Genomic DNA, 15,279 nt, shown 5'->3' on the forward strand with positions numbered 1-15,279 from the left:
TTTTTTTAATAAATATTCCTAAATGGGTTTATCCCTGGTACAAAAAGCATGGAGATAGGTTTATTTCCTCTAATTTTAACTACCCTGTAAATCATCATTGCAACTTTGCACTCATAGTTGCCACTGATATTTCAGTGATAATTTTAAAATGACCCTGTAATGAAAGAGATACTACATTTGACTGACTTTTGAAGTTTGATCACAGAATCTTTGAACTTTGAGTCACTTTTCAAAAACTTCAAGAGCTCCTTTTAATCTCTGGTGTAGAGATCACTCCATTTTGTGACCCCCTTTTTTGTGAGTCCAACTTGCAACAGAAGAGATTGACCAACAAATCCCCTGATGCAGTGACACAACATTTGCATCCATAAAGGGGCTTGCTGACTTGGGGATAGCTCTATACATAGGTCATTAGGGAGCATTCTTATATAATATGATGCTTCCCACAGAACTCATGGTGATGGGCATTCAGGTAAATACTCAAATGATAGGGGCTGCTTGGACTTAATCCACATTGGTATATAAATAAAAAATAGCATCTTATAGCATATCTAAAATGTATTAGGTGATGCTTAGGTCTTTACATATTTCTTTAAAAAATAACTATTTCATATCATATACACCATTCTAGTGTATAAAATATGCCAACTTAATTTATTGTGTTAATAGAATAGAATGCACACAACTGCATAGTTGTATTGGTAATGATTCAGACTGATTCCCAACCAGTAAATCACTTACACCACAGCCTGAACTCTTTCAGTTCTCAGAATAAGAGTGCAAGTTGCTATTATGCATATGCATATCCTTACTCTTCCAATTTTAGAGTGGGAGAATTCTTACATAATTGGGTTTGTTTTTTAATAACAGCATCAGAGAGAATTAGGGTTCTCTTTGGAACCTGAATTAAAAAGTAGATATGAATAATACCAATGAGATATAGAAACTGACTAATCTCTTAATAAAAGGCTAAAAAAGATACTTCCTATAAGATGTCTCCAAATTAATAAAGATTCAAAATTTGGTAGGGTAAATGCTAGCAGTTCTCCCTGAGTCTTCTCTTCTCCCTTTGGTAATATTGGGAACTCATTATTATTGCTACTGTTGAGTTAGCAATAATTACTACAATGAAGAAAAAAAAACAGGATTGTGTGGTAAGATCTTCAGGGGAAAAAAAAAAAGTAAGGCAATATAGGGAAAGTGATACTGTGATACTGGTACTGGCATACAAATTGAAAGTAAATTTGTTGCCCATACCTCCGTTGAACTTATCAGTAGTTAGACTTCACTCTAAAGATTCATCACAAAGAAGTTGTGGAAAATTCTAAGCAGGAAATAGTCTCAAAATGGCTTAATTTTCGTCAGTTTATGCATTCATTAAAGGCAAATTAAAAAGCACTGGTTCTCAGTCCTGGTCATTCTTTCAGGTCCCAATAGTCAGCCAGCATTGTACCTTTATGTTGGTTGACTTTAAACAGTGATTCTTCTGTGGTTCTGACTCATGGTCATTGAATTAACTAAAAATTATGGTTTTGGTAGCTATGGATAACTTTAATATGATCCAGGCAAACAATATTTAGTATGTTTGTAGGGGGAAATGGAATATGTAAGAATAAAAACAATGAAGAACATGCCTATTTACTATTGAATGATTTAACCTTAAATCATTCATTAAATAGCTGAGCAAATTTACCTTTATATACTTATAATCTCCAAGGAACTACAGACAAGTAAATGCCTTCAGTGTAGTGTGGTGAGGTGACTTTCACCTTATGTCATACTTTCTCATATGATTGAGTTTTCAAGGCACATGCACAATTATTGGCAGAGTCTGTTCTTCCAGAGCTGACATCTGCAAAGCATCAGCAACCAATGCCACAAAACTCAAGTGGTCCCCCAAATTGTTCTCCCAAATTGTTATGGAATAAAATGTTCCCACTTTTAAGTAATTCCTCCTACAAATTTATTCATAAACTTTTGATACCTTCTACATAATATAGCAGCATATACTAGCAGCTGACAAAATAAATGAATACTAACAAAAACCTCATTAATAACTGGTCATGCCAATCAATTATTATCACAAATGCCTCTGATTAAGGCAATTAATGGAAGAACACCTTTTGTCACTATATAGTATTTATGGAGAGAAAAAAAATTGATTATGAAGTATTGTGATTTTATAGATAAGGCAAATAACTAAGCAAGAATATGCCACATTATCTTGCTTTCCTTACCACCCTTAGCTGTGAACAACTGTTATTCCCTTCCCCTCAAATAAATAACTTTAGTAAAAATTCTTGTCTCAGGTTATACTTTAGACACATTTACACTGTCATTTAAAATGTGACATTTAAAGCTCAGAGAGGTCAAACAATGCAGAGCCACACAGTTGGAGCAATTCATACATAGTTCTCCTTACTCTGAAAGCAGGTGGTTTCCACAGATTTTATCTGGTCCAAATTATAGTATCAAATGTTATGGTGATTTTAGGTCACTTGAAGAAGACTGATAAATGTACCTAGGTCTACTTTCTGTAATAAATGTGCTACCTATATGTGAACATTTCATATTCCATTATAAAAAAATGGCTATAATATCTTTGTCGGAACTATTTGCTTTTGGCTACTGATGGGAGTAAATTTCTGAAAGCAAGGAGAAAGTTAAATTATAAATTAATTGCTCAATTAACTTCACATGGCTCTTTATGCTAGCTACTGCCTGGTTGGGCCTGAATTTTTTTCAGTTCTCTTAACAAAATCTGAGATGTTTATAAATATTTAAGTTAAATTTTGTTTTAAACATATACTCTGAGGGAAATGAATCTGGAATCAAAGTTATTTTTCTAATGTAAAAAGAATTACTAGCTGATCTACAAACTGAAGACATCTTTGTCATATATTTGGCAGAGGTAGAAGATGCTGTAAAGGTTCTTCACTCAGTTCTGGTCTCTGGGTTTCCCCTCTGGAGGTATTCCATGACTTACTGGAGAATTGCTTCAGGCACCCACATACCTTTCATCCCAGAGAACACTCAATTTAAGCAAAATTAATATTTCCAAGGCTTTTTTTAAAGAGAAGAAAAATATCATGACCACATCACTACCAGCCGCAGGAATGATGCCAGCTAAGTAAGGGAGTAACAAGACCATCATTTTAGATCAAGCAAGACCATGCTATCATGGAAATAGATAGGAGTATTTTAAGGACAGGTTAGGTCCCAATGCTTAGAAATAGAGTTTCAGATTTATCTGGTAGAGTGTGTATATACAATCAATAGCTTCCATCTAGTTCTATCCTCAGCAATCACTTTCAGTGCTATTAAAATGTCACAAAACGTGACAGACCACTATAAATATGTATACATAGCAGAAATACCTATGGCTCCTTATTTGATGAGAAGGTCAAAGATCAAAGGTCAAAGTGAGGTCAGAGAGACTAATTTTGACAATTTTAGAGCTACTTCACCCATCAAAATCACCAATTCCTCATCTTTAAGAGTGGTCCCTGTACCTATATTCCAACTAGGTAGATGAGATAATAAGTGACATTACCACTTATGAAATAAGTATACATTTAGAAAACTTAAAATTCAGAGGGACTTTTTTAGATCCTTTGGTACCCTGTGTCCAAATTGAGATTTATTCCTTCTGCCTTCTATTTAGCTACACCTGTACATTATGAAAATTTTTATAGCATGCTCTAGTACCTGACCCAGGGTGATGTACCTGGCAGGAACATTGACATTCACAGTGTTAGATACAATGGAGCACAATGGAACAAATGGGACTTTGAAATGGGGTTCCAGTGTTGCGTCCATCAGTGACAAGATGCATGGTTTTGAGCAGATTATTTAACTGCCTGCAAATAATGCCTGTACTTTATACTACTATTAAGTTACTGTTCCTGCATCAATACTTGTGTCTTTAATGAACACATGAAGTAATACACATGACTTATCTTAAGATAAAGGAAAATAATGAAAGTAAGTTCCGCAAGGATTAGTTCAAAATTCTGTGACTGGCCAATGGAAAAGCTATCTCTAAGCAAACTCAGATCTCGGATTTGGTCTAGTCTTTCCTTGTCTCTATTCTACCATTTAGTTACTTATTCTTATGATCAAAACTAATAATCTTATATGAGTTTGAACTGGTGAAATTTTTATATAGGTTACAAAAATGAAGATTAGTGGCTTGCCTTTGAAATCTTAAAAAGGTAGGCAGGGCAAATGTGCAGTCACAAGTATATGATACTTTAGAGTCTACCCAAATCATTTTTCATTGTGGTCTAGAGTTCACAAAGTATATAAATGTATACTTTGGGGAATAAAAGGTAGACTGTATCACATAGTATAGAATACTCTCATAAACACAATATACTACATTAAAACATTTAAATAGGAAAAATCATAGTGTAGGGTTAATAACATTCTTAGAAAGTTACCTGTTAAATAATAATTATGAATAATTCACGATATTCTCAATTTAGGGAGTTCTCTATTCCACTGAACTGATGAAAATTCAACAAAGAACATGACTAATCCAAATATTAAGCTCCTCTATTACAAGCTTTGATCTTTGAAATCTATCTAAAAAGATCCCTTAGTGGAAGCTTAGCATCAGTCTCTCTCTGACGTGGAAATAAATTGGATTCAAACAGTTTTGACCTTGAAATCTCTAACACAATTGGAAAGTAGATGGCAAACGTCAGGTGAACATTAAAGATACAACGTAGGCACTTGGAAAATAAAGGTAGAGCTCATTTCAAAATTTCCGCTCAGATCAATGTAGTTCTGTGGGTTTGACAGTGAAGTGTGACTCTTGGGGAAACATCTAGGACAGCCAACACACCAGGTTTTGCCCAACGTTCAGTGAATTCATAAACAGAGACACATGTGTGAACTTTTTGCCTTTGATAAAGAAGTTAGCTGTGAGCCGCAGGTGCTGATATCTGACTCCCGTACAACTCGCTTGTCCACTTTAATGTGACTAAATAAACTCCTTTTGTGGTCTCTGCCCCATTGCCACAGACAGTTGGAATAAAAAGCAACTCATACAAAGAACAGCTGCTAGCATGTGCTCTTAGAAGACACAAGGCGCAGATGTTTCTCACTAAGAGTTTCAGCTCCTAAGTTTGGTCTCTTTTAAGAAACTAGTTCATCTGTGCCATTTATTTCTGCTTTGATTCTCACTCTTCGTTGTTTTTTAAGCTGCTCTGTAAGAGGATAAAGGCATGATTTAAATACAGAATCCTCTCATTTGGGAAACGTGCCAGCAGGGTGCTGATGGGTAGAGCTGTGCTAGAGGTTGGAGAGAGAAGGATGGAATGGAGGAAAAATTGGAGGGGTTTTAGGGAGGGTGGAACCTGCTCAGCTACATCCTGAGGGGAGGTGCCTAAAATTCACAGGCCATATTTTCAGGATGATCATATTTTCAGGTTATAGTTGGGCACAAATAAATAGTTGGAAAAATACTCATAGTTTGTCTGTAGGTGCTGACGCAGAGCCTTAAATACAAGTACTGAGAAGTATGAGTTCTTTGGTGGTGGGATGCTGTGACGTACACTGAGGAGGTGGCCCTCCTGCTTATATACAGTGTTAGTCAATGTTACCTCAATTAAAAGAAAAGGTGCTTGTGAGATTTAACACTGAACAGCCCAGCAAAAACTACAGTTACAAGAGCTACTGGAACTTGCCATTCCATTTGGCATAAAGATCACCTCTCCTGTGGCCCTTCTTCCCCTCCCCAGCCCTCACTTCCTGGCAAGATTCTCTCTATTCGGCATCACCTAGCCTGTTTTCTTCATTATAGCATTTATCAGCATCTGTTATTTTTGTATTTACTTACTTGCTTATTCGCTATCACTCTGTCACATCGTTGTGAGCCATTTTCCTATCAGAATATTGGCTTCATGAAGCCAGGGGACTATGTTTGCCTGGGATCTGTTCCCCACCTGCTGTATTTTCAGCTGCTGAGATAATGTTTAGCACTCAGAAAGCAGCCAATGAGTATTTGTGACATATATGAATAAACTTCTACAGTTCTGCCTTCAAGAACAGAACTCAAAATCGCAGGGTCACAATATAATTTATTTTCCACACTGCTACTTTTGACAGTGAAAGAGGATACTACTAGGCATCAGAATAACAGGCATAATTTTATAAACCTTTGTTGAATGAATAAAGAGATAATAAAATGCATCTCCATTTAGATTATTTGGAGGGTTTGTTATATATAAAAATCATGGAATAATTTTAAAAGGCATTATTACACCTGACACTTCAGGAGATGAAGATACCTATAGGCCAATGAAAGAGTATCAAGAATTTATTGGCTAGACCCTTGCAAACTAGTGCGAGGTGATTTACTCTAGTGTCATAGCTTTATGCCAATGGATGCTATTCAGATGATTTCCAAGTGCTTTATACAATTTGATTTCTACAAGTAGTTAACATTCCTTCGCTAGTACTCCTATGCCTTTGTTCACAAATGACTTTCCTAGGAAACCTTTGTTTGAATGTTTATTATACTACAGATTGGAAAGGGTGAATTAAAGTTCAAACTCTAACTGCCTGGAGTCCTTTAATAATGGCATTCAGATTTATAAAGAGTGATCGTTTTTGTTTTCTGAGTAGACAAAAAGGGTCTGAGGAGTTTACAGCATTAACAGAAATGCTTGAAATATTAAATATTTTAACACTGAGCAAATGTTGTAGTCTTCCATTTAGATGTGGTGTGTTAGCATAACATGGAGATCTGTCCCTGGTCTGATTCAGGAGCACAAATAGGACTGTCAGACAAAAGCAACAATAAACAGATCCTCTATCTCCTCACACAGAACAGTCTTGTGTGTTAGAGAAAGGAAAACAGCCAAGTAGGAGCTGGCTACTCTGGGCTGTGATCGAATGTAAGCCCGCCCCTTGCAAGCTTCCCTGTATGGCCCAGTGCCATGTGACAATGACAACTGTAACTGAAATCCATCCAATGTGCAAGGATGAGGAACATTCCCTTCACAGGAACAGGGATGGCAGGGATTCATCCATGAAAAAAGTCAACAAAGTCTTTGCCCACTCCCCCCCCCCCACAGATGGACAGACATTACAACAGATTCAGTATTTCATGTCTGATTAAAGCAGGAGGCCATAAGAGAAAAGGTGCCAAGGTGGAAAGAAGCAAGCACTCAAGGATCTGACTGAAATATGTCGTGTTAGAGCAGAGAGCCCAGGGACAGTGCAGGGGGATGGAGGAGGACAGCACCGAGAGGGAGGCACTGCAGCCTCCAGGGGCCATGCTCACAGCATGAGGTTACATGCTGCCCATTACCAACGTGAGAGTCACACACCACAGCAGAGCACCAAGCCTGAAGTGCTCAGGCTGTGGGGTGTCTAGGTGGATCATCACTGGACTGAGGAGCAGCTAAGGGTTTTGATGAAAGACATGAAAAATATGAGTAAAAGCTCTCATTTGTAGGACGCCTGAGTGAACTCATAACATGCGACATTACCTATTTGTTCACTGTCTGCTGTTCCTCAATGAGATTGTAACTTCTGTGATAATAGGGACATCATCTTCCTTTCCCTCCTTCTCTTGCCCACTGCTGCAGTCCCGATAGCTTGACAATAAATGGCACATATATGTGTGTAGTGGATAGATGAAATGATGAAAGGTAATGGTCGGCAGGAAAGCACTTGTTTGGATTTGCACTTTGGCTATGATTATAGTGAATGGATTCTGAGTGAGGTCCAAAAATGAGATAGGAGAGTGGTAGAAGAGAGTGACTACAATTATGGAATAAGCTTTTAAGTATCTAGAGAATTAGGTCTTGCTGGTGGCCTAGGAGTTAAGTTTTAGGGTCTCACAACTGTAGCATAAATTTGATCCCTGGCCAGGGATGTGATCCACATGGCACAGTAGACCTCTCCTGTCTCGCCCGCTGCTCCCCTCAGTAGTGTATTTCAGTGGCTCTGTCTGTTCTGCTCCTCACTCTGTCTCTGCTGAATCCTCTCACCTGACACACCTCTGGCCTGCACCCATTTTTTTCTATAAATAAATCTTTAAAATAAATAGATATCTAAGGAATCCCTGATAACAAACACAATTACTTATGGGTAGCATGAGCAAATGGAGATGGAAATTCACATGTACTAACCACTCATGGTATATCAGTTGTTGTGTTAGGTGCCATCACATACTTTATTTCATATACCTTATATGCTTCATATAGATATCATTTAATTCTCAACTAAAAAATAAAGTCTCTAATATGTCCACACTTCGCACCTAGATTTGCCCGACTATAAAGGGATGCACAACTTGAAAGAATACCATGCCGTCCATCAGAATATTTAAGGAATAATAGCTCAATCACAATAACTGATCTTGGTCTGGAACTAACTTTTTTGGTTTCTGAGGTTTGGCAGTAGTACGGGAGATGGCATGTTTTCATTAGATGCTGGGATTCCTAAATTTTAGCTTTATAGATACTCTTGGCAGAAGGAGCTTTCAATTGCATTAGCCACAGCTTCCTATTACATATCCTGGGTCTTGTCTCCCACTCTGTCCTCTCCAGGATCTTAGGTCTGAGTACACAGATGAGTACCTTTTACATATCAAGTCCTTCCTCAATCCCTCACCCAGAGCCAACTAAAGGCAGAAAATTATCAACAAGCTAAGTGCACTTATTTGACAGTAGGTTAAAAACAAGCCCATATCTTAGTGCCACTTGTAGAGTCATAGAACGATGTCTAGAAAACTACTTTCAAATATCTTGGTTTGGCAATCAGACCCAAGCTTGATTCCATGATTTCACTAACTTGCAGTGCTTCTTTATTGTTTCTCACCTACCTAATACTTAACCACATAACAGGGGTTCTTTCCAGCTCGCTACTCTAAATTACTGGCTCTTTCCTTGTATGAATGAGAGCTTTTTCAGACCTGAGTCCTATCTAAACTACAGCTATGTGGTTTCCTGTCACATCTATGGCTTTCTCTTTCATGGACCCATGGCTTACCCTTGTGTTAGCCTAGGGGCTGCAATGCCTGCCATCTGTACTTCTATTTCCCTAACTTTTGAGTACCGATTGCCTGCTGCATTCCCTGGTTATCCATCCAGACAGGGGATGTTGTGGTAGTCTCTGCTACTCACCACAGATTTCCATTCCCTCCCTCCACAGTGAAACACTGCTGTTGAGAAGTAACTGACCATCTGGAAACATTTCCCACCCTACCATCCTACACTGAGTTGGGGGCTGGGAACTAAATTCTAACAGAATATACCTGGTAGAGATGTGTGCAACTGCCAACTTGGTCCATAGGAACCACCTGGAGCTAGCGGCAATCACTCTCCAGAGAAACCTGCTTATGTTAAAGCGGTGAGACCTCCATCAACCCGTGTCATTGAATGACATTTTGACACAATAGGAAATAACTCTGTGAATGAAAACTTGATCTCTAGTTTTGACGTTATGCCACTGTGACTTGGGAATTTGCCTGCCATGGGAACCAGCTTTACTTATATATTTCAGCATACTTCTTCCAGAAACCACACAGGCCAGCAGTTTTTGAATTGGTTGAATTTAGGACGTTTGTGTTTTCCTCCTTGGGGGTGACCTCAAACTATCTCTGCCTGGCCAACATGCCTGATATCCACTTGTCAAGCTATAGAGCACAGAGACATTTCAAAAGAGAGACATTTAAAAACCCAACTGGTATACACAAGGGCCCCAAATACCTCCTTGGCCACAAGTCTGTGAACACTCTGTCCAGGCTGTCCACCCTGAGAGCTGACAGTTGACCACACATTCCACCAGGCAATGGATGCTCATTTTCTGGGGCTTCTCCAAGTTATTCTGCAGATGGAAATAGGATTTTACTTGAGAAATAAAGTCACTAAAAATCAAATCACTATCTCTTTATAGGAGAGACTGCCCTTTCTTCTGATAATCACCCTTCCATATTTTTGCAGGAAAAAATATCATTTTTTATAAAAATCGGTGGCAATCAGAGAAAATGGTTGGCCTCAGAAAATAGAAATTTATCAATCCAGATCTTTTTACGAAACCCTCCATATGGGATTAGACCTGTAACCAGGGCACTGGGAATACAGGCAGTGATGTGAAACAAAGATTGTCCTCTTGCTCAAGCAGCAAGGCACGTGGGTGACAATCAGTGCTGAATTCAGGTACTTGCACTTCTGCATGGTCAACAACACAGAGAGAGCAAAGAACTAACAGCTAGCTAGCTAAGGTAAATCAGATCGAATCAAAATTAATAATTCAGCTAACGTACACAAAGTAGACCATTTAGGCTAATGACATAATAGGGGAAGTTGGTGAAACCCTTTATTTTCCATGTGCCTGCACTGAAGCCAGCGCTCAGGCAAAAATCTACAAATTATATAATGACTGAGGTAGAAGAAAGAATAAATCATCCAAGAAACAGAACAATGAAACAGTCTCTACAGCAATCATATACGGATTGCTTATTTAGGAAAACATTGACATTCAATACATGTTAAATGTTAGCAAAGTTCACATCAAACTAAATTAATGATTGTAGCACAATTACTTGTTAAGTGGGCAAAACGGGAATACCATCTGGGCACTACACTTTTTTTGATATATGGATATTCAAAGTAGATTAATAATTTGGGAATCCTTTTATAGCTATTCTTTAAATATTTGTTAGAAATATATGATTTCCAAATATCATGCCTATTTGTAAATAGTTTACACTTTTCTTTGTATCACAAGATTTATTACATATACTAAATATAATATTTTCATTTATTTGGCATTGGTATAGAGTGGTGATTTATTTTTCCTGAAGCAGACAACTTCTAAAGAGGCAGATCAAATGAAGAAAAATGTTAACATAAATCAATGGCACTTGGTAGACAAGAGCTCTGCCCTCTATTAGCCAGTTTCAGAGTTTCCCAGATGGGACATTGTATTTAGGTGGTCTGGTCTCAGGTCTGTGCTGGTATATGGTTCCACTGTGCTATGATAGTCCAGAGCAATGTAAAGTCAGGAAACTGAGGACCGTTTTGATTTCTATGTTCAGAATCTACCTTTGTTAGGAGAAATGGGACCAGTTTTCATTTAACCCGTTTGCTAAGGAGTTTCCATAGAAACCTGAGTTAACTGGGCCCTTATTTCCAAATTTATTCCATTGATTTGGTAGTGATTCTTATTGTGCGACAGCACATCATCATCTTTACTTCTATTAAACTGTCTCCATAATGCTTTCACTTGCACACTGGGAGGTAAACACTAACTTCTTTAGAACAGATTTGGCTACAGCTTTTGTCCTTTTGTCCAAGCTCCACATGGTTTGTCACAGGGAAAAAAGGGCCAATAAACTACAAAAATTCAGAACCTGTTAATTTGAAAATTGGTAGGGAGGCATTTTAACTTAGATAGAGAAGAAAAATACAACCGTGCTGTTTATCCAGCAACCACTGGCTTAGCAAATTAATGGGTTTTCTAATAACAAGTGTCGGTTCATCTTATATTCAAAGGACGGTGGTCAGCATATATATATATTCCCTATCTGATCACCCTAGGTACAGTTGCCCAATACATAGAGCTATATTTAAGCTTAAATCCACTTGATATTGGTGGAAAACAATTACATCTAAGTAAGTTCTTAAAATTAATGTTTTTTTAATGAATTTATTTCTCCAGTGCAAAATAACCTTCGCTCGTTTTTGACAAGGTTCAACGAGTGTAGTTACACTAATACACTTTCTTAACCCAAGCTGTGATGAGAAGAAACCAGCCTGTGGTTTGCATCAAGGACCAGAGATTGCAGTAGGACCAGTATTAAGAAAGACAAAGCTATGCACATGAGATTCCAATAGAAAATCACCTGCTCGCATTGGTCCATGCTGACTGACTGGCCGTCACTGCGCACACAGCTCAGAAGCCGGGTCCTGACACCTTGTCCGCAGGTGGCATTTTCACTGAGCTGGCACATGCTCCACTCTACAGGAAGAAGATGACCACACTCTGAGTTTCCAAATTATAAACATGTGAGTAAAATACAATGAACCATGGATCCTTTTCTTTTAGGGAAGAAGGTAAGTGTACCATAATACTAAAGCCATTGCTAGGGGGCTTTGAAAAGCACTGAGCAATTTTTTTTTATTGCAAAACAATCAATACAGCAAATAAACAAAAATGTACCAGCTTCCCATTGAATGAGGAAGCTAGGCTGAGTATAGGAAGTGTGTTTCAGGGTGATGCAGGCCCATTTATCAAACTGAATGAGGAGCATTGGCGAGGGATCATGTACTCCAACCCAGTGAGAACCAAAGGATTCAGAAAGCAATTACACATGCCAAAGCAACAGACCAAAGCTCATTCCAGGAAAACAGACCAAGTGACTGGGAGCCAGTAGGTCTCAACCAATCAACAAGAGAGACAATGTGAAGGTCCTCCCTGGTGGCGCAGTGGGATAAAACACAGCACTGCAAGCCTGCTACAGCTACTTCAGTGTGAGTTCAGTCCTGGCCCCAGAGGTGACCAACATGAGCTGGCAGACCTCTCCTGTTTCACCCGCTGCTCCCCTCAGCAGTGTACTTCATCAATCTGCCTGTTCTGCTCCTCACTCTTACTATGGTGAATCCTTTTACTGCCCCTGCTGCTCTAACCTGTACCCCAGTTCTGTATGCATAATTAAATATTAAAAAGAGAGAGAGAGGGCCCTCCCTGGTGGCGCAGTGGGTTAAAGCACAGCACTAAGAAGCTTAAGCCACTTCCTCATGAGTTCGATCCCCGCCTGCCCCGGAGGAGATCCACATGGTGTGGCAGACCTCTCCTGACCCGCCCGCTGCTCCCCTCAGCAGTGTACTTCGTTCATCTGCCTGTTCTGCTCCCCACTCTGTCCCTGGTGAATCCTCTCACCCTCCGCATCTCTGGCCTGTACCCCAGTTCTGTATGAATAAATAAATAAATCTTTAAAAAAAAAAAAAAAAGAAAGAGAGAGAGCGAGACAACATGAAACACCCAAAGTCCAAACCCAACACCTCCACCCCACTGCTACGCTCTCTGTACTCATATGAATTCCTGTGTTGCTTCCTAAGTGGCAGCCCACTCTGGACCCCAGTCTACTCGGAGAGCTTCTCTGTTTTTATCTGAAGCTCTTGCTTTTCTGCCTAACTCTTGTGTCAGCATTGAATTCTTTCATCATGGAGACAAGAACAGAGAGAAACTTTGGTATCTGTCTCCCTCACCCCAGTCCTAATTCATCATATTCGTTGTTTCGAGGTAAAAGCCAAATGCTTTGTTAGAAATCATCTCAGACCACAGGAGAAGGGAAGGAATGACAATCATCAGGATGACAAAGAAAAGCCAGTTTTGAATCACTGATTTGCTGAGGATAATTGTGAGAGAAAGTAGCACAGAAATAATGGTAGTATTTGATGTGAACTTGGAAAATGTTTGCCAACACAGATCCAATCATCTAAGCTTTTTGGTACAGTGGGGCCGAGGGAAGGACCCAAGAAAGGAAGGAGGGTGGGTATACAAACTACATGACTTTTGGAGAAATTCTAATTCTTCCAAATCATTGTCTCTTGAGAGAGGTTTTACATATTTGGCTAATTGTATTACTAAGTAGACAATTGGGAGTTAGAATAAACTACCCCACAATTAATCTGATTCTTAGGAAATTCTACTGTTGCTGTTCACAGATAGGAAAATACTTAATCCTATATGAAGAAAACCTTTTTAAGGAAATTACTGACATTTGGTAGATGATCTAGAAGTTTAATGAGTATAGAAAGCCATATATAGTAATTCAGAATTTTGCTCTTCCGGTAAAGTGAATTCTGCTGTGTTTCTGAACTATTTCTATAAAAATGAAGTAGCTGGGTCACCTTTACTATAAGAAAAAGGGCAATGACATTAGTGTTCCAGTATGATAATAGTATTGTACTGATGTTAATAATTCAAATACGAGGTCATCTTTGACCTATAAAGACAATCTGAGCCCCACAGAAATGTGCATAGGTTTTGTACCTGAGAAATGTCCACAGTGCCACCAGAGCCTCAGTGGGGAATTGTGTTTTTCATAAAAGGCTGTTGCTTGGCCTCTGCGGGCATGCAGCAGTTTGGCTGTCAGTACTGAATGAATTCAATGCTGAGACATGAGTCCAAGTTTTGTGGCATTTTGTATATCTGCTGCAGCAGAGAATGGCAGGTACCAGATCCACGTAACTCAATAGTCTTTTGGTATTAGACACTCAGCACTTTGATCTCCAGGAAAAACCTGAACAGTGGCTGAATAATGAAGTTGATGTGATTCCTGGTGCCTCTAAAACCTCCCTGCTCAGTCAGGTCTCCCTACTATTCATCCTTAATGAGACCCATAGAGCAAGTGTATTACAAGCTTAAATTTCTTAAAATACTAAAGGCCATAAAAGAGCAAATCGCTAACGACAGCATGATTACATTATTCTCTATGTAGTAAATTATCCCTTGTTACTTATTTTTGTTGTTTCAGTTTATCATAGGTTAGTTCAACTTTACTCTGAAAATTTGCCAAGACTTCCTAAGCTTCTTTTCATTCACAGACTCCAGGTGGCCTCGCTGAATTACACACCAAGAGGAGGCATTCTTCTTGTGAAGGGACACTGAAATTGTCAAGTCCTTAGCCTTTCAGGCAACACACCTGCACACTCTACTTTCAGTCCTTAATCCCAAGGTGAAAACACAATCATTGTCTCATTAATCAATGTTCAGGGAAAATGGCAGGGCCACGGTTGAACTCTACCTGTTAGGTTGTACTGGAACTGGAAGCAGTTTTCATTGAGGAGACAAGGCCGCACCTGTGAGTCTTCAGCACACGTCCTTGAGCTCAGCGAAGGCCTCAGCAGATGGCGAGTTCTTCTCTGCATTGAATGGGGATCACATGACTGAAAACCAAAGAGCAGACAGAGTTAGAAAAGGAGTGACAGTTGATTAATTATGCATGTTATCAGCATACATTGAGATATGTGTATAACAGCACAGATGAGAGACAATCAACAGTGTTAAGCAACATTTAGAAAATAGAACCATTCGGTGTTATAGTTTTTGCTGTGCAGTTTTTGCTTTTTGTCACTTGCCAGCATGTTCTTTTTGTACATTATGACGAAGGCTAGATTTCTACCTCCCAAGTATAATTAGGCACATGGAAACTATTTTCATCAATTAAACTCATTCTGCATTCTCAAATAGTCTACCACTACAGCCATAGATCAATGAATTCTAAATGTTTCAATGAATAAAAAAAAAAAA

General features: G+C 38.8%; 1 protein-coding gene across 4 annotated transcripts in view; it reads right to left on the reverse strand.

Moving 5' to 3' along the window:
- The window catches only part of THSD7B (thrombospondin, type I, domain containing 7B), a 792,320-nt gene that overhangs the window by 29,894 nt on the left and 747,147 nt on the right, over positions 1 to 15,279 (reverse strand). For all 4 annotated transcript variants that reach the window (XM_012728237.1, XM_012728251.1, XM_012728256.1 and 1 more), the window contains 3 exons: positions 14,774 to 14,915; positions 11,867 to 11,982; positions 9,729 to 9,846 (listed from right to left, as the gene is read on the reverse strand). In XM_012728237.1, coding sequence (XP_012583691.1) covers positions 9,729 to 9,846; positions 11,867 to 11,982; positions 14,774 to 14,915 — 376 coding nt within the window. The remainder of the gene's footprint in view (positions 1 to 9,728; positions 9,847 to 11,866; positions 11,983 to 14,773; positions 14,916 to 15,279) is intronic.

The sequence above is a fragment of the Condylura cristata genome, unplaced genomic scaffold (genome assembly GCF_000260355.1).
Source record: "Condylura cristata isolate star-nosed mole 26May11 unplaced genomic scaffold, ConCri1.0 scaffold00002, whole genome shotgun sequence".
In the NCBI taxonomy this organism is placed as follows: domain Eukaryota; kingdom Metazoa; phylum Chordata; class Mammalia; order Eulipotyphla; family Talpidae; genus Condylura; species Condylura cristata.